Source organism: Bos taurus, chromosome 6 (assembly GCF_002263795.3).
Source record: "Bos taurus isolate L1 Dominette 01449 registration number 42190680 breed Hereford chromosome 6, ARS-UCD2.0, whole genome shotgun sequence".
Classification (NCBI taxonomy): Eukaryota; Metazoa; Chordata; class Mammalia; order Artiodactyla; family Bovidae; genus Bos; species Bos taurus.
In genome coordinates this window covers 93,262,650-93,282,335 of record NC_037333.1, presented here as the reverse complement: position 1 = coordinate 93,282,335, position 19,686 = coordinate 93,262,650, and the positions used below count along the sequence as shown (strand labels likewise).

The following is a 19,686-nucleotide window of genomic DNA, read 5'->3' as shown; positions in this document are numbered from 1 at the left end:
GCGGGAAGAGAAGTAGGGGAGAGAGGATGAGACGGTTGGATGGCATCACTGAATGGCATCATTTGAGTCTGCTCAAATTCAATGGACATGAGTTTGAGCAAACTCAGGGAGATAGTGAAGGACAGGAGGCCTGGCGTGCTGCAGTCCATGGGGTTGCAAAGAATCAGACATGACTGAGCAATGGAACAATGACAACAAGGTGTCTGAATGCCATCACTTGGAGAGGTTTGGTAGTTTCAATCTGTGTGTGGACGTGTGGAAGAGAAGCTCAGAGGAGACCAGGGACAAGGTTAATTTTCATGGAGCGGCTGTGGAGTAGCAGGAGGTTAGGAAGTTCAGAGGACAGGGAGGAGCCAAGTCATGGGGGTGACTGGAGGAGCACTGAAGTAAGAACAGAAGGAGCCAAGCATGGAATGTGGAGACAGCCATACTGACAGGGCAGAGGATGGAGGGCTAGGAGGGGAAATGGTCAGAAAGGCAAGATGGCGTCAGGAGAGGCTGGTGCAAAGGAAACCAAACAAAGTGTCAAAATCCACGGGCCTGGTATCATGGACAAGAGAATTCTGAGCTGTGGTAGGACAAAGCCAGCCTCACGGACAAGAGAGAATTCTGAGCTGTGGTAGGACAAAGCCAGTCTGCAGCAGACGACGCAGGAGTGACTGGGAAGAAGGGCCATGGAGACAGTGTCTGTTCACCACTCCTTCAGGAAGATTCTCAGAGGAAAGAAAAGGAGGACATGTGGGTTGAAGTTTGAGCAAGAGGTAGGGTTAAGAGATTTTCTCTTATGGGATATGTTTTTAGGATGAGAGAAAAAAAACTCAGATATGAGCAAAAGATTAAAAGTAAGAAAAAGGCAGAAGAGAGAAACTGGAAGAAAAGATGATGGGTTGATTCATCTATAGTTTATTCATTCAACAAATATTTTTTGAGCACTTAGGCATTGGTGGGATCATGTGAAAATTTGATATTTAATCACAATCTGTGTCCTAGTGGGAGAGACAGGCAATACATAAGTAAAGAAATATGATATTAAAAATTGTGAGAAGTACTATAAAAAATGAACAACATTTAGTGAAAGTGAAAGATACGAAAACCTATATTAGATTGACTGGTATGGTCAAAGCAAGTCTCTTTGGGGAGGTTAGCATTTAGATAGAGATCTGAAAAAGAAGAAAGTCAAGGAAGCTGTGTCTGGAGCAGGGAGAGGGCAAAGGAACCATTTCAAGTAGAGAAAGCCTGCTGAAGAAGACATGGACATTTGGTGTAGTTTTGAGGCTGGTAGGCAGTCATATGGAGAAGGCAATGGCACCCCACTCCAGTACTCTTGCCTGGAAAATCCCATGGACGGAGGAGCCTGGTGGGCTGCAGTCCATGGGGTCACTAAGACTCGGACACGACTGAGTGACTTCACTTTCACTCTTCACTTTCTTGTATTGGAGAAGGAAATGGCAACTCACTCCAGTGTTCTTGCCTTGAGAATCCCAGGGACGGGGGAGCCTGATGGGCTGCCGTCTATGGGGTCGCACAGAGTCGGACATGACTGAATCGACTTAGCAGCAGCAGCAGCAGGCAGTCATATTGCAATCTCAGGAACCGAGAGATGAAGCAATTCACCCAAAGTTAGACAATGCATTAGAATTTGGCTGGAAGCCCCTGTGTTCTTACTACTCATCAGCACTTTCACACTCATCACATCGCTGACCATTATAGCACAAAGAATATGATCTTATTTTGAAATAACCTGAAGGAAGAATATGAGTCTATTCCTTGACTAAACCCTGGCTGCCCTGGAACCAGCCCTAGGGGACTCTTCCCTGGAGAGCTGACTGAAAGCCGACAGGCAGAGATGCTAGGAGACCTATCCAATAGCTTCTCAAGTCCATTTGAGTCCCTGTCTTTGGGTGAAGGGAACACTTACCTTTCGAGAAGGCTCCTTTGTAATCCATTTCTGCCAGTGACATATCAGAAGTGTTGGGGTCCATTAGGAACACCTTCTCATTGTTGCAGAGCTGAAATTCAGTATTGAGCGAATACACAACAGGGACAGGGCGGTTGGTCTGCTGGAATGCGATGGGTATCAGGAATCTAAATGCAGAAAAACAAGAGCTCCTTGAGAGTAGGATTGATTTTTCATCAGTCCTTTGGGCTGCCCTCCTGTTCCCACCCTGCATTTTGCTGTAGGTGCTAAAACATTTGGTGAATACAGAGATGGGTATAAGGCAAGAGGCGAAGAATTGATGCTTCTGAACTGTGGTGTTGGAGAAGACTCTTGAGAGTCCCTTGGACTGTAAGGAGATCCAACCAGTCCATCCTAAAGGAGATCAGGAATAATATCATATTCAGGACATCCTAAAGGAGTCCTGAATATTCATTGGAAGGACTGACACTGAAGCTGAAACTCCAATACTGTGGCCACCTGACACGAAGAACTGACTCATTTGAAAAGACCCTGATGCTGGGGAAGATTGAAGGCAGGAGGAGAAGGGGACGACAGAGGATGAGATGGTTGGATGGCATCACTGACTCAATGGACATGAGTTTGAGTAAGCTCTGGGAGCTGGTGATGGACAGAGGCCTGCATGCTGCAGTCATGGGGTTGGAGAATGGGACGCAACTGAGAGACTGAACTGAACTGAACTGACAGGCGAGAGACTTCATTTAGTTCAAGTTCTTATGAGGTTCATCAGCCCTTTGGAGCAGGAATAATCTAATTGGTCTTTAGACTCTTCTACACTCTGCTTTTCCTGGCCCTCTCATTCTGGAATGCCCTGAGGTTCAAATTGAGATTAGTGGTAAAGAATTTAGTTTTCTGACTTTGACCTTGACAAACCTTCTACTGGAATGCTCCCTCCTTGTGTGCTACCACCCGTTGCCTAGAGAACTCTTACTGTTCAGATCTCAAACACTACTTTTTCTAGGAAGCTTACCTTCTTTCTCTTCCCTCCCAGGCTGGGTCAGATCTCTTATTATTTGCTCTCAATCCACTGTGCAGTTTTGTTTTTTTTTTTTTTTCATAGTACTTATTGTGGCTTGCTATTCTATTTAAATGTGTGATCAAAGTCTGATTCACCCATTACAATTTCCATAGAGTCAAAGCCCACATCTATCCGCTCACCACTGTACCTTTGATGCTAGCCAAGTTCCTAACACATATATTTGTTAAAGAACAATGCCCAAGAGGATGATGTGGTTGGATGGCATCGCTGACTGAATGGACACAAGTTTGAACAAACTCTGGGAGATAGTGAAGGACAGGAAAGCCTGGTATACTGCAGTTCATGGAGTAGCAAAGAATCAGACTCCACTTAGTGACTGAACAACGACTGAACAATGCACAAGTGGTAATTTCAATGCTTTATTCTTCCAACTAATCTGTCTGACCATTCCTTACTTTTAATTGAACTGCTCTGGGCAGAGATTTGAGAGGGCTGAGGTGTGGAAGGAGTTTGGGGTACAGGAGAAACCCACACAAAGCAGGGCTGACCCTGTTTTAACAGCTTTGATATAACTATTCATTGTACCAAGACTTCATTTACCTGACTCAGGGAAACAGGTTGATACTGGTATTACCAGAATCTACACAGTGCCAGGCCATAAGACATGGGATAAATACTTACTGATTAAAAAGGATGAATAATCAGATTGAGATGATGATAACCATAATTTATAAGTTTATAATGACCTCACAAAAATGGGCATAACAGGAGACACAATTCTTTTGAATTAAGTCTGAATTTCCTGAGTCAGACTAGATATTTGTGTATGCCTTGGAGTCCTATTGCATACATACTAAGCCATATCAAAAGATGTGGAGATGATCAAATGTACAGTTAGGCCTAAGGAGGCTCACCCTGGGAATAATGGGGGAACCCACAGGTAAGGATCTCCCTGATGTAAGACAAGGACATCCAACCCCAATGCCTCAGTATACCCAACAATACTCTTCACCTGCAGACTTCCACATTCACCAACTCCGGGACTAGAAGTGGGGCTAATGATTTTTTTGCTCCTTTTTGCCATTTCAAACCATCATTCCTCTCTTCTCAAAAAAAAAAAAAAAAAAAATCCAGCACCTACCCTGGAGAAACTTCTCACACATGTTAACTAAGAGAGACACATCGAGACGCATGGAGTAACAGAGATAATCTGGGATTATAAACCAGAGTGGTCAAATAAATCGGGGGCAATTCCTATGGAGACTATCTTAACGCAGTGAAAGACAAACAGCAGCTACATGGATCAACATTTGTGCTGATTTCACTTATGAATCAACGAACGATTCACTGAGAGGTAAAAAAAAGCCACAGAGAGAATTCACGCAGTCTGAAAATTTTATATAAAGTTCAAAAATATGCAAAACCAGGTAGAAGTAAATATGAGGTAGGTAGTAGTAGTGTTAGTTGCTCAGTCGTGTCCTACTCTTTGCTATCCCACGGACTGTAGCCCACCAGGCTCCTCTGTCCGTGGGATTCTCCAGGCAAGAATACTGGAGTGGATTGCCATTCCCTTCTCCAGAGGATCTTCCTGACCCAGGGATAGAATCCAGGTCTCCTGCATTGCAGGCAGATTCTTTACTGTTTGAGCTATAGGGAAGACCTAAATATGAGGTGAACCATAAGCCAAAACAAGGGATAAGTGAAGTCGCCCAGTCATGTCCAACTGTTTGCGACCCCATGGACTGTAGTCTACCAGGCTCCTCTGTCCATAGGATTTTCCAGGCAAGACTACTGGAGTGGGTTGCCATTTCCTTCTCCGGGGGATCTTCCTGACCCAGGGATTGAACCCGGGTCTTCTGCATTGCAGGCAGACACTTTGCCATCTGAGCCACAAGCGAAACCCAAAACAAGGGATGATAAGTACAAATACCAGGCTAGTGGTTAACTTAGTGGAGAGCTTAGTGTACTCTTAGTGCACTCTTAGGGGAGAGTACAACTGAAAGGTGCATTGAAGGTATTTAAAAGGTACCAGGAATGTTTTCTTTTTTTTTTTTTTCTGACTCCCAGTTCCATTAGTTATTAAGTGGAAATACAGTAAACAATCTTGAGGGCGATCACTGTAATGAGTCTTGAACTTACAATGTTGTAAAGTAATTAGCCTCAAATTAAAATAAATCAATAAATAAATTTTAAAAAAGAACTTAGTACAGAGCCCAGCACATAGTCTGCACTCCATCAGATCAGATCAGTCGCTCAGTCGTGTCGGACTCTTTGCGACCCCATGAATCGCAGCATGCCAGGCCTCCCTGTTCATCACCAGCTCCCGGAGTTCACTCAGACTCATGTCCATCGAGTCAGTGATGCCATCCAGCCATCTCATCCTCTGTCGTCCCCTTCTCCTCTTGCCCCTAATCCCTCCCAGCATCAGAGTCTTTTCCAATGAGTCAACTCTTCGCATGAGGTGGCCAAAGTACTGGAGTTTCAGCTTTAGCATCATTCCTTCCAAAGAAATCCCAGGGCTGATCTCCTTTAGAATGGACTGGTTGGATCTCCTTGCACTCCATACACAGACACTAATACCACTGGTATTTACTATTATTCACTTAGCATCAGGATCATAGTGCAAGGGATACCCCATTCATTGCAGTTATAATTCTTACTAGGTAATGTTCTTGAGGTTTTATATATCCATGTTTGGTCTTCTGGGTATTAAAACATTTCATAATTTTTAAAAAATTTATCACAGGGACTTCCCTGGTGGTCCAGTACTTAAGCCTCTGTGCTTCCAGTGCAGGGGGCACTAGCTGGGGAACTAAGATTCTACGGGCCTTCCAGCACAGCCAAAAGGAGAAAGTAAGAAGTAAATAAATAAAATAAAAATTGATTACATGAATAAAAAATTCCCCAGCATATCTCTCAGACAGTTTGCCCTCTGTTCTTCCTTACTGCAGCCAGCCACTATTTTTCTGGTCATCGTCCCTCCCACACTTGACTGACTACAGGCTCTCCTGTATCATTCCTCCCCTCAGTCTCAATGATTTCAATGGATGAAATATCCACCCCACTAACTTCTCAGTTCCTTGATGTCTTCAACTCCAAAGAGCATGTGCTCCTCTCCACTGTAGCTATCCATGCTCCACCATCCTACTAGGCACCTCCTCCATAAAACCTTGCTTTCACACGTCTCACTCTCTACCTACCACTTCTTATCTTTCCAGCTCACCTCTTTTAATCCCACTCATTAATTCTTCAACCACACCAGGCTCTCTGCAGCCACATTTACCAGGATGCAGAAGACCTGGAAAACTGACACACTCATGGTGGGGATACACACACAGTTACACATTTATAAACACTTTGGAAAACAGTGTGCCAGTTTCCTAAGAAGTTAAACATACCATAAAATCCAGCCACTCCACTCCTAGGCATTTACACAAGAAAACAGGGAGCATGTGTCCATAGAAAGGCTTATCTATGTAAGCTTATAGCAACTTTATTTATAACAGCCCAAACTGGAAATAATCTAAATGTCCATCAACGAACTGATTTGATAAATGAACTATAGTGTGTGCACACCATGGCATACAGCTCAGCAGCAACAGGAACAAGCTACTGATAACACAACCACCATGACTGAGACAAAATAACCATGTCGAACAAGAGAAGTCAGAGAAAAAGAATTCGTATTGTATGATGCCACTTATATAAATTAGTATAAATTGCAAGCTAATCTGTAACGACAGAAGGATCAGTAGATACCAAGGGGGTTGGGTGTGGGGAGGAGATGGGAGGGGGGATACCAAAGGATCATGAGGAAACTTTTAAAGAAAATGGACATCACCACCATCTTAATTGTGGTGATATTTCACAAGTACATATATGTCAAAATTGATCAAATTGTATGTGCTTTAAACACATACTAGTCATCTTACATTAATAAGTAATTTAATGGTAATTTAAAGACAATTCAGGGACTTCCCTGGTGGTCCAGTGGTTAAGAATCTGCCTCCCAATGCAGGGGACGCAGGTTTGATCCCTGGTCGGGGAATCCTACGTTACTCCAGGCAACTAAGTCCACATGCCACAACTAGAGAGAAGTCCGTGCTCTGAAATGAAAGATCCCCTGAGCTGCAACTATGACCCAATGTAGCCAACAAATTAATAAGTAAATGTTTTTTGGAAAAAAAAAAAATTTCAATAGGGCTCTCAGCACTGCTGACCTGCTGTCAGTAACTCTCTACCATACTTACTTTCCACTCTCAGAGATGACTCTATTTCACTTCCTCCTCTCTTCTCAAACCTCACTGGTCCTTACTTCCAGCTGTGCTTGACTTCTCATTTCATGGAGAAAACAGACTCAATCAGAGGTCTCCTTGGTCATCCTTACCCTCCCAACCTCCTAATTCTCCCTTCACCTGTATGCATAGACTGTGCCTGCCTTCCTTTCTGAGTAGATGAAGTGTCTGTGCTTCTGGCTAAGGCTGGCCCGTCCCCGCATGGCTGGTCTGTCCCCTGTTCCACTCGAGGACTCAGCTCTGCACATCTTCCCTCTTCCACTGCATTGTCTGTTTCCCCCAACAGACCAATAGGGCTATTCTCACCAGCACACAAACATCCTGAAATATTTTGCACCTAAAACACACACACACAAAACCTCCTTCGATCCTTCATCTCCACTAATGCTCCTCTATCTGAAACCTTTTATAACAAAACTCCTGCAGCATCGCTTTGTCCCTTTTATCTCCATGTTCTTGCCTCTCTCTCTTGAACCCACTCTAATCAGGCCTCATCCTCCTCAGTCCACTGAACCTAACCTGTATCAAGATTATGGACGAATTCTGCGTGGCCAAATCCAATGGTCAAGTCTCAGACTCTTAATTTGAAAGTCACTTTCCAATTCATCTTCTCTTAATGATAAATGTCAGATTCTGTTTGCAATGCCTTCTCTCTGAAACGTTTTCCAGTCACTCTGCTCAGCTCCTAGAAAGGTGGCACTATTCTATAGGAACTGCTTGAGAGCAGCAGTGACTTTAAGTCCTCTGCTAGAGTCTCCATGCTGAGACTAGAGCCAAGGACACCATAAGAGCTGAATAAATACCAGCCAAATGAATGAACATCGGCACAATGAGGACAGGCTCAGGTCAGAGGTGGGGATGGGCTGATGGACAGTTTGATTCTTATTATTCATGGTAGTTACATTCTATAAAGCTGCAATGAACATGGAATGAATGAATTGTGAACAGCTGCCCCTGGGGGGAAATCAGGGGTCAAGTTCCTGCAGCCTCTGCTCTCAACATTTTCATCAGTGATCAATACCTAACTCTGTTTTATGCGTGTTTCTGTCTAAAGACACCTTACTTGATATATACTGTTGATTCCTGAAGTTCATGATGGAATGAAGCTCATCTAACACTCCATTTGGCTCATCACCGCCTTCTTGTATGCAGGAAACGAGAGAGCCCTTCGGCGCTCTGCTGGGGAGCCATTTTAAACAGCAAAACCACCAATGCGAGGGACAAAAATTTGAAAAACCTGGCAGCAAATGGACTGTAAAAGGGACACTTATTCACAGGATGAGAAGTCTGAGCTGGGAATCTGGCTCAGATGACCGCTATTTCATCACTCTGCCGGTCAGGGAATGATCAGGATAGCACCACGAAAATTGGATTCGGGGTCACAAATAAATGTCAGTGAGTAGGTAAGTTCACAAATAGTGAGGATCAATCCTCTCTCCCTACCTCTCTGGGGCGTGTGCGGTGCAGGCCAGAGGCTTTTCTCCTGGGTCCGCCCATGGCTGCGTGGGTTGCACTGTGCAAGGGATCAGGTAGATGGTGTACTCCCCAGAGTAATCCTTCCTGGAAATAGGCAGGCAGATTGCGGTTAGAGAGATGGATTTAGATATTACTTACTTATCCAGAAATACCCTGACTTCAGTAGACAAGTTTTCAGATGATACTTGTGCTCAGCATCCAACCAAGAACTTCAGGAGTCTGCAGACACGATTTTCAGGAATTCATCACACTTGTGATTGTTCTAACACACTTCAGAGTACTAGCCAGAGGTGTTAAATAGAGTTCTTTTCATTTATTCAAGCCCTTTCCATGAGAAATGCTGAGAAAGGCACACTGTTGATAAAAATCTAAAAGGCTCCAATGAGGGCAAAACAGACCTGGCCACATCCTTTTTTACACCCCCGTGAAACTGACTTGACAACGTCTGTTGAGTGTTTCTTGCTGACTGACACCCTGTTACACGTTCTGGACAGCAAAAACTTTGTTTACTGAGATGTGACCGAGTCAGCAGCTGCTGCTGCTCTGATTGAAAAGGTAGTGAAGGTCTGCGGGTTAGCTAACCCCACTCCAGAGACGGCTGCCACCCCCACTTCATTAGCATTCAGTTTCAGGACTTCTCTCCCAAACTCTCATCCTTTAAACGAAGTTGAAGAACAGGATCACTTTTCATGGGAGATGACTTGCTGGGAATTTCTATGTTTACAGTGAGGCATGAGATTCTGTAGGTCGTGACCCTGAGAGTACAGAGCCTTGGTAGCCCTCACCTACTTCATTTCCCACACTTGTCATCCAGCAGCCCAGCCCCTGGCAGGCTGCCTGAAAGGCAGCCAGACAGCCAGAAGTGGCAGGAAGATTCTTCAAGGGCCTTGGGAGGCTGCCACCTATTGAATGAAGAGCTCAGGGCTGTGAATCTTAATTCTAACTAGCATGATTTGTGATTAGTCCTCACTTTCTCCATGTTCCTTCTTTGACCATTTCTTCAGCACTATTTGTGTCTGTTTGTTAGTAAAGTGATAGCAAAGATTTAGTAAATAAATAAATAGCCAACTTCCCTGGTGACTCAGGCGGTAAAGAATCTGCCTGCAATGCAGGAGACCTGGGTTCGGTCCCTGGGTCAGGAAGATTCCCTGGAGAAGAGATTGGTTACCCACTCCAGTATTCTTGCCTGAAGAATTCCATGGGCAGAGGAGCCCAGCAGGCTACAGTCCACGGGGTCGCAAAGAGTTGGACACGACTAAGTGACTAACACTTACACTTAATAAATAAATAAGTAAATACAACTTTCAGGACACAGCCTGGGGTCAGTTTAGTGAGATGGCCCAGGCTGGAAATGGGGAGACAGCCTAACTCTGCCATTGCTTTGCTTCTGCCATGGCTGTACAATTTTAGACAAACCAGGCAAACTTTCAGGGCTTGGTTTCTAAGCCCCTTTGTGCCCTGGAAGTTTGTATGCCTGTAGGTCTACATGTCTGCAGTTTTTTCACTCAATTCTTGTCTTCCTCCAAAGCTGGAACCAGCCGGAAATGAGATCTTGTATACTATCTTTGACTTACACAAAAATTGACCTGTGTAATGTGAATAGTAGCTCTTAATAGGAATACTTAATTAGGCAGAACTGTCCATGCCTGACTCCTGCTTTCCAAAAGTCAGGCCATTGCAAAGTAGAAATAGAGACACAGATGTAGAAAATAAATATATGGATAACAAGGGAAGATAGGGATGGGATGGGATGAATTGGGAGATTGGGATTGATATATATATACTACTGATACTACATATAAAATAGATAACTAATGAGAACCTACTGTATAGCTCAGGGAACTCTACTCAGTGTTCTGTGGCAGATGGGAAATGGGTTAAACCCATTTTTAAGTGCGGGAGATGGGTTAAATGGGAAGGAAATCCAAGGAAGAAGGGATATATGTATAAGTGTGGCTGGTTCACTTTGCTGTACAGCAGAAACTAATCCAACATTGTAAAACTACTATATTCCAATTAAAACAAAAACAAAAAGGCCAGATCCTGTTGTTCCTCCCCTCGAACCTGTAGTGGCTCCTGTTGCACTAGAGTGAAAAAGTCCTCACACTGGCCTTCAAGGCTCCACAGCAGCCCGACCCTGTCTCTTGTTCCCCTCTTCATCCACTCCATTCCAGCCACCAAAATTTTGTCAAACTCTGGAACTTTGCCAGGAACCCCTTCCCCCAGATAATCTGCACAGTGAGCTCCCTTATTTCCTTCAAGTCTTTGCTCAAATGTACCTTCTTAATGAGGCCTAGGCTGAACTTCCTAACCAACAAATTACGATGCCCTCCACTCCTGATTCCCCTTACCCTGCTCTCCACCTTTTATTTTTCCATAGTGCTGAGTCGGACAAGCCTTAGCAACTCAACAACAACACAACATCACCGTCTAACATGTGATACTGTACTCATTCATTATGTCTGCCTGTGGGTGCAGAGATTTTTATTTTGTCCACCGATGTATTCTTAGTAAAAGTTCAGTAAATATCTATTGAACAAATGAATGCAAGACAAACAGCATGGTCTCCCCAGGCTGTAGTCCTACGTTTCCCACCCCTGAATATGAGTTAGGTCAATTTCCTGACTATTCCTACAAACATGCCCAACACAGTCTGGAGGTAGGTTTTTAATCCTGTGGTTCTTTGCCCCTCTTTTCTGAAAACTAGAAGTCTCCCATTAGTTGCTCAGCCTCCCCGAAAAGCCTTGGTCAGTTTCCCAGCTGCTATGGTCTCCCAACCCTAAGCAGCTGTGGTCTGAGTGCTCGGCATGGCTCATGGTGTACACAGCACAGAACGCTTGGTGTTATTCTTTGCTTTGTCATTTACCTACGGATTTAATCTCCTTACCGCAAATGTTAGCTCATAAAGGATGCTTATTCAGGAACTACTGTGTGCTAAAACATGCAATTCTGGGGCTTACCCTTGAGAAGCTCACAATCTAATGGAAATGGGTCTCAGAGCATTATAATATGCTGAGCTGTGTTACAGTAAAAGCTAGAACAACACGCGAATCAGGAGGAGGAGATTCTAACACAGCATGGAGAGTCAGCCAAGGTTTCTTGGAAGGGTTGATATCTGAGCTGGAGCTCAGAGAAGTTTGAGATGTGCAGGAGGAAAGGAACAAGAAGGGTAGGCAGATTATAAAAGCAAAGAGGTATGGATGGGCTGGTGGATTCAGAGGTTGGGAGCACACGTGGTTAGAAGGCTGGGTTTGAGGCAAGGCTCAGAGGGAAGGATATGGGTCCTGCTCAAAGAGCTGGACTTCATTTGGTAAGTAGTGGGGAGTCAGCAAAGGATTTAAAGAGGACCATTTCCATGTCTATAAATTTGGATAAGTACACACACAATCTCATGAGGTTCTAGGAAACACAATAAAGGTTATTTTGTTATATATTGATTTCAAAGGAATCAGGATGTACAAGAAAAATCTGATATAAGACCAAACATTTGTAACTAAAATAAAATTTTAAAAAATTATTCTTAAGACAATTTGTCACTTTTTAATTGCAAATAATAAGATTTTCATGCTAAAGATGGGTACTAATTTCATGACCTACAAAATGGGGCTAACAATATTTACTATAGGTTCCATTATTCTTTTAATGGTAAAAGTTTTCATTTTGTTTGTCCTATTCTTTCCTTTTACAAATGGAATAGCTGACTGTATTTATTCCAATCTCATTCTACCTCTATATCGGGTGTAGGAGAAGACTAAATCTTGTTGTTTATTTTACAGGACATTGAATTGTAAGGGGTGACATCTGGACCTGATAACTAATGATCCTGGATTTTGTCCTGGTTGTGATCACTGGAATGAAATTTCTTTATTGTACTAAGATATTAGTTGGACACATTTCCCAGCTTCCTTTGCAGGTAGATGTGCCATGTGACTAAGTTCTGGCTAATGTGATGTGAGAAAAATTGATGTGCATCCTGCCTATTCTTACTCTTGAAATAAGGGTGATCCCTGTCCAATTTATACATCAGAAACTGATCTGAGCTACATCTGTTTCTCTAGTTGCCAGATGGCTACTTCTGTCTATCCCACTTTTAAAATAGAAAAGTTTTAAAAGTTTTCTTCTAGCTTTTGAAGAAAAGCCCTTAAAGAAACAGAAAATGTATCAGATTTACCCCTGAACTCCATCCTGTACTCACCTGTTATAAGAGCTTGTAGCTCGCCAGAGTTGATAAGGAGAATCGAAAGTCTGAGCACTCCATAGGAGCTGCAGGTCAAATTCAATTCCTCCGAGGTGGTCTGGAGTCAGTATGAATGATTTCACATCAGGGAGGGTGTGGTGCTCCATCACAAACTGTCCTATTTCAAGGGGAAACACACAGACACTTATTTGTAAGTTTGCTTGTGGTCAATCCCCTATAAAAGCCTTGAAACTGAATTAATATTCTTCTATAAAAAAATCAAGGTTATACCTACCCACTGGGTTCTGAGAATATATCCCACACTGGGTGGGACAGCATGGCCTCTTACCTCAGTCCATCACCCTACTCATGATCATTGTTAGGGTTACATATATTTATAAATAATAATGAATGTGCCTTGTAGAAATGGCACTAATGAGCATATTCACAACAATATCAGTACTTATGTGACAATGAACATTGAACACACTTAGCTCTGAACTATAACCAACATGTTTCTTGGAGGCAGAAAGATCTCAGGAGTTCATAAATAGAAATATCAATTTCAGATTTTAAAAATCTCATTAGGACCACTCAAGTCCTTTGCGGAAGGAGGCAATTGTAAACATCCTTAAAAAGGTAAGGGTTACTCAGTAAGACACCTCCACTCTTTTAAAGTACAGTCATTTAGTGTCATGAATAAATAAAAGTAGGGAAACTATTCTGTATCGAAAAAATAAAAAAGTAAAAAAAAGTCAGTTGTGTCTGACTCTGTGATCTCACAGACTGTAGCCTGCCTGGGTCCTCTGTTGATGGAATTCTCCAGGCAAGAGTACTGGAGTGGGTTGCCATTTCCTTCTCCAGGGAATCCTCCCAAGTCTCCTGCACTGCAGGGAGAGTCTTTACCAACTGAGCCACTAGGGTGGCTCATTCTATATTAAAAGAGACTAAAGAGGTATAACAGCCAAAATGGAATGTATGGATCCTGATAGGATTCACTTTTGTTTCATATAAACAGATGCAAAGCAAATATAAACAAATATAAAAATAGGTATGAAAGACATTTGCGGGACACAAATGGAGGGAACACGAATAGAAACTAGATGTTATTAGATTGGTGTGAAATAGCTCGGCCACAGTAATGCTATTGTGATGTGTAAGAGAAGGTCCTTGTTTCAGGAGGTGTCTACTGAAGTACAGTAAGCCCCTGCATACGAATGAGTTCTCTTCCAAAACTGTGATCGTAAGTCCAGTTTGTTCCTAAGTCCAACGGAGTCAGCCTAGGTATGCAACTAACATGATAATCGGCTACATAGTATTGTACTGTAATAGGTTTATAATACTTCCCACACAAATAGCACATAAAACGCAAACACAAAACATAGAAAACATTTTTATTCTTACAGTACAGTACCTTGGAAAGTACAGCAGTACAGTAAAACGGCTGGCATCAAGTCAACAGGCAAAAAGAATTACTGATTGGAGGAGAGAGAGGAGATGGGAGACGATAGATCTAAAGGATCGTCAGCAATAGGAGACAGAGGGCAAGTAGCAATGTCACTCATGCCTGATATTGATGGTTTAAGTTTTGGTTTCTTGCTGGAACTAGACACACGTTTGCATCTTGAAAGGTTCGTATGTAGGGGCTTACTGTGTTTAGGGTAACATGGCATGATGGCTACAATTATCTTCAAATGCCTACAATTATCTTCAAATCAAAAAAATGGGAATATGTGTGTGTGTGTGTGTGTGTGTGTGTGTGTGCATACATGCACATAGCAAAATGCTAACAATTGTTGGCTTTGTTCTTCATTGTCCTATTCTCTCAACTTTTCTCTATGTTTAAACATTTCTTAGTAATAATAATAATTAAAAAAAAAACTTGAGGAAAAGAACAGCACTGATATTACCTCTGAATTTGGCATGGGTCTTGAATTCAATAACCAGACGGCCATCCTCTCGAATGTAGATCCTTATTATCTGAAGCCTGGCAGAGAGCACACTGTCCGTCTGGATTCCTGGGTAGGCAACCACACACAGAACATTCACGTGAAGGCTTGGAGAAGAGCTCCCAGACAGTAGCCTATACATGAGTTACCCCAGGGACACCTCTAAGTAGAGCCACACACTTACTTGAATGTAACTTAGGACAAATTTACATACTTGCGTGAACACAGAGTCTATTTGGAAAAGATCCTGATGCTGGGAAAGATTGGAGGCAAGAGGAGAAGAGAGTGGCAGAGGATGAGATGGTTGGATGGCATCACCGACTCAATGGACATGAATTTGAGCACACTCTGGGAGATAGTGAAGGACAGGGGAGCCTGGCGTGCTGCAGTCCGTGGGGCTGCAAAGAGTCGGACTTAGTGACTGAACAACAACAAAGTCTATTTAGAGATGTGTGCCAGTCAGCGTTGTAAAACAGCTCATTCAATTTGGTTCTTTTTCACAATTCTATTCTTCTGACATAGTCTTTATACCTGCAGATGTCACTTTAGAGCAGGTACAGGGTCCCACCTCAGAGCACAGAAAAAATGGTCCCTAAACCTTCTTACTATTAACTTTACACCAGGATGCGGTTACAGCATGTCTGCTTCAGACTGTATTTTCTTTTCCTCACCAGAACATCTTTCAGGACTTAAGAGAACCATAACCAATGTTCTGGTGGCTATACTTCATATTGAAAGCAATAGAGAATTACAGGTTAGCTTGTAGAAAGCTAGTCACACATGACAGCATATGAGTCCACTGTGGCTTTAATAAGAGCAATTGCAAACATGACACCCATTGAGTTCAGTATGGCCAAAACCTAAAGGGGAAGCAAAGAAGTGGGGAAGAAAGTTTAAAAAAACCCCAGCTCAAGAATTATCTGACCCAGAGTGTGAAAACTCCCTGGGGTTATTTCTGATGAGAAATATAATGTAAATAAATGATTTGATTTAACAGAAGGAAGGACTGTATTTTCCATTAGTAGAAGTGAAGCCCCATCTAAAGAAATCTACTCAGATGAGTAACTGCTTCTGATCAAGTAAATCACCACCAGGGAAGGGGGAGGAACGGGAGCAATACAATAAGAGGAAATGAGCTTGGGTTGTGTTTGAAGTAGAGGACACTGAAAATAGAAAAAAAATATAAAAAATCAACTCGGACCCATTGGAGTGAATGGAGGAGAGAATCATGGAGTTTTAAGGGACATTCATGGGGTGGCAGTGGGAGAAGGTGGGTGGAGAGAGGCAGAAGAGAGAGGGCTGAGGATCTTAGCTGAAGGATCACCACCCATCCAGGCTCTGTGGGGGGGCCTCCTCTCAAGGAGAGCAATGACACAGATAAGCCTGGGGTGAAGGTAATTGAAAAAATTCAGCATTGCCATCTTTGAAGTAAAAGTAGGGTTAAAATTCCAACTTTTAAGGATGCAACAAAAGAGCAAACTCGATATCAAATGAATAAAGTAACCCAGGTTATTCTTGATGTATTTCTCCATTTCTGTGTATCTGATTTCAAGACTCTGTTCTCCTTAAACAACAAGAATCACATCATTTTTACCTAGGAGAAAATGAACATGACTATATTCCAAAAGAACACACACTTGTTCCGCAGTATGGGACTTGTCTATCACTTGCCATCCTCTACTCTGCGTCCCTGGCTCCCTGGACTGAATTTATCGTGATGGTGGAGGCCTTCCAGCATTAACATCTACGGACATCAGTCTTTCTCGGAAACCACAGATCTGTATCTTTTCTACACTTTAGGTGGCTCTACTTTGTCTGTATATAGGACAACAGAATGAGGAATGCAGCTACCATTAAAACGCAATACTTAAAAAAAAAAATGCTGCTTAAGCATAAGGTAAGACCTGTTAAGACGTCAGTGAGTATACCTGTTCTCCAGAGAACAGTGTCATAGAAGAAGGAGAACTCCATCTCGGTGTGGTGCTCCAAGGAGGCCCAGCCCCGGGGGGCCGTCACATAGATGTAGGACACGTGGAGGGGCACGTGCACAGTCAGGAAGGACTGAGCCGAGTCTCTCACCTGCCGAGCAAGCGGGGTGCACACGGAGAGGGTTATTTCTCCCCGGGATGAAGAGATAGATGAGCATCTCATATTGGTTCCATCTTCATTCACTCATGTAGCCACTTATTCAGTATTAATCAAGCACTCATGATTGTGCCAGGCACCAAGCTAGGATACTGGGTCCTTAACAGTGGGAAAAAAACTAAAATCCCTGCCTTATGGAACCTACAGTCTAGTAGGGGAGATATATAAATGTGAAAAATAAAGGGTGGGAAGTGGTCAGGATGCTTCTTTCAATAAGATAATCAGAGAAGACTTTTTCAAAGAGGTAATATTTAAAAACACTTCACTTTTTTTTTTATATATATTTATTTTGGCTGAGCCGAATTTTTGTTGAGGCATGTGGGATCTTTAGTTGGAGCATGTGGGATCTAGTGCCCTGATCATGGATGGAACCTGGGACCTTGCATTGGGAGCAGGGAGTCTTAGGCAGTCCCCTAAAAATACTTTTGAAGTATGAGAAGCTCTCCTTCCACTGATCATTTGCTGGAAGCCTTGGTTGAGATTTTTAAGGCATCACAGTTATTCCCAAAGGATCTGGGCAGATCTGGGATCTACTGTCAGCACACAGTCCCTAGCTGACCATAGTTTTCAGAGAGCCATAGGAGAGCATAAAGCAACCCTAAATGGGAGGATGCCCGTCATCCTAGGACGAACGTGAGGCTGACTTGGATGTCTTAGTGAGTATGCAGACCTTCTCCAATAGGAAAGAAGGTCTTGGGATTTGGATATCATACTATGAAACTTACCAACGGACAGCTCACAGTTGGATAACTTCCTATTTCATTCAATGCTTTGTTGAAATAATGTTGAAAAGGCAGCACACCATACTTCTAAGAAAACACTTTTTCTGAAGGAGTTCCTTTTATTGCCATTAATTTGGCTCTATTATTTTCATTTACTACAATATTAACAAAACTTGGATTGAGACATAACAAAATATGAGCAGAAGCCTTCATGGAGAAGCTGTGTATATGGGTCAGGGAGTTGGTTTATTCATTTTTGAGATGTATATTGTATTTTCTGTCATAAATACATATTTCCTTTATAACAAAAAAGCTTACTTTAAAACAATTATATTTTGTCATTGGCCATATATGGTAATACATTATAGAACTTACATATAATTTTGTTTGAATATACAATGAAACATCTTCCCATGGGTAGTTAAGGGAAAGAGCCAAATGCTTAATCAATACTTATGACATTGAAACTTTATATTTCCAAAGTATTCTTTCATATTCAAAATTGTCAGGGATTTAAAGTTGGATTCCAAGTTCTCCAAAAGGCTCCATTAATTCCTCATGCACTTAAAAATCTTTTGGGAAAATCTTACTCTGTCTTCTTTGGGAAATTTTCTGATTTTATCTGGATCTCACATCATGTTCTGTCCCCTTATGTACAGGTTTTACTAAATACATTTGCCCTAATTTCACCATTGCTGATGTTAGACCCTCCATAAATTTTCTAGCTCACTGGTCAAATTATTTTTCCTCTGTTTCTGTTTATTCTCCATTAACCTTCATATTACTTATTAATCCTTAGGAAAAAACAACTCTCATAAATATTTACTGCACAGCTCTTTTGTGGCAGACCTTGTACTAGGTGCTGTCCCGCCTTGAGATTACTAGTGACCATTGCAGATGAGGTTCAGCAAGGTTAAGTCTTCTCTAATTCTGCCAATATTTGATAAAGAAAGACAGGAACTAGGGCGAGTTTTAAGTTGTTGCTGCTGCTAAGTTGCTTCCGTCGTGTCCGACTCTGTGCGACCCTATGGACTGCAGCCTACCAGACTTCTCTGTTCCTGGGATTCTCCAGGCAAGAACACTGGAGTGGGTTGCCATTTCCCTCTCCAGTGCATGAAAGTGGAAAGTGAAAGTGAAGTCGCTCAGTCATGTCCGACTCTTCGCGACCCCATGCAGCCTACCAGGCTCCTCCATCCATGGGATTTTCCGGGCAACAGTACTGGAGTGGGGTGCCATTGCCTTCTCCCTCCATATACCACTTGTTTCATCTATTTTTAAAGAAACAGACAGCAAAGAAGTACTTCTGTGGTATATATGTATTGGTTTAAAAAGTGGGACATATATAATAAGAATTTCTTGTCTTTATCATTTTTAAGCATATTCTGAATAAAGATATCCAAAACTATAATTAAAGTCAGGGAGAAGAAAGAAGAATAATTTTTGAGGGGCCAAAGAAGGAACCAATCACTGAGTTTTGCATATTTGAAAGTGAATGTAGGTTATGCAACTGCAGAAGCAAAAGGAAACCTCAGAGTGCCTTAAAATTCTATTCAGTAGAGGGCGATAGTGTATACAAAATGAGAATTAACCAAACCAAGAGGCATCTCAAGGAAACAAATTTTAATCAAAGAAACTTTCCTCAAATGATTACGTGTAAGTCCCTCTATAGGTTCCCCTCTTTCAGTGTGGTTAAACCTGATTTGAAGTGAAAAACAAATATTTGATTTTCTCAGTTCATTGAGATAACTCCTTAAAATTGGGTAGCACCTGCTTTAGAATTGTTTTTCCCATGAGGATGCATTAGCCTAGTCCCTCTGATATTAATGGCCCTCCTACGACTGTGACTTCTTGCTATAATGTTTTATTTTGTTGGGCTTTCCTAGTGTCTCAGACGGTAAAGGATCTGCCTGCAATGTGGGAGATCCAGGTTTGATCCCTGAGTTGGGAAGATCCCCAGGAGAAGGGAATGGCTACCCACTCCAATAT

At 42.4% G+C, this 19,686-nt stretch overlaps 1 protein-coding gene across 1 annotated transcript in view; it reads right to left on the bottom strand.

Annotated features, from left to right (window-relative positions):
* Positions 1-19,686, bottom strand: part of FRAS1 (Fraser extracellular matrix complex subunit 1) — a 534,366-nt gene that overhangs the window by 13,152 nt on the left and 501,528 nt on the right. The window contains 5 exon segments of the mRNA XM_059887796.1: positions 1,919-2,085; positions 8,675-8,791; positions 12,903-13,062; positions 14,795-14,902; positions 16,762-16,912. Of these exon segments, the coding sequence (XP_059743779.1) occupies positions 1,919-2,085; positions 8,675-8,791; positions 12,903-13,062; positions 14,795-14,902; positions 16,762-16,912 (703 nt within the window).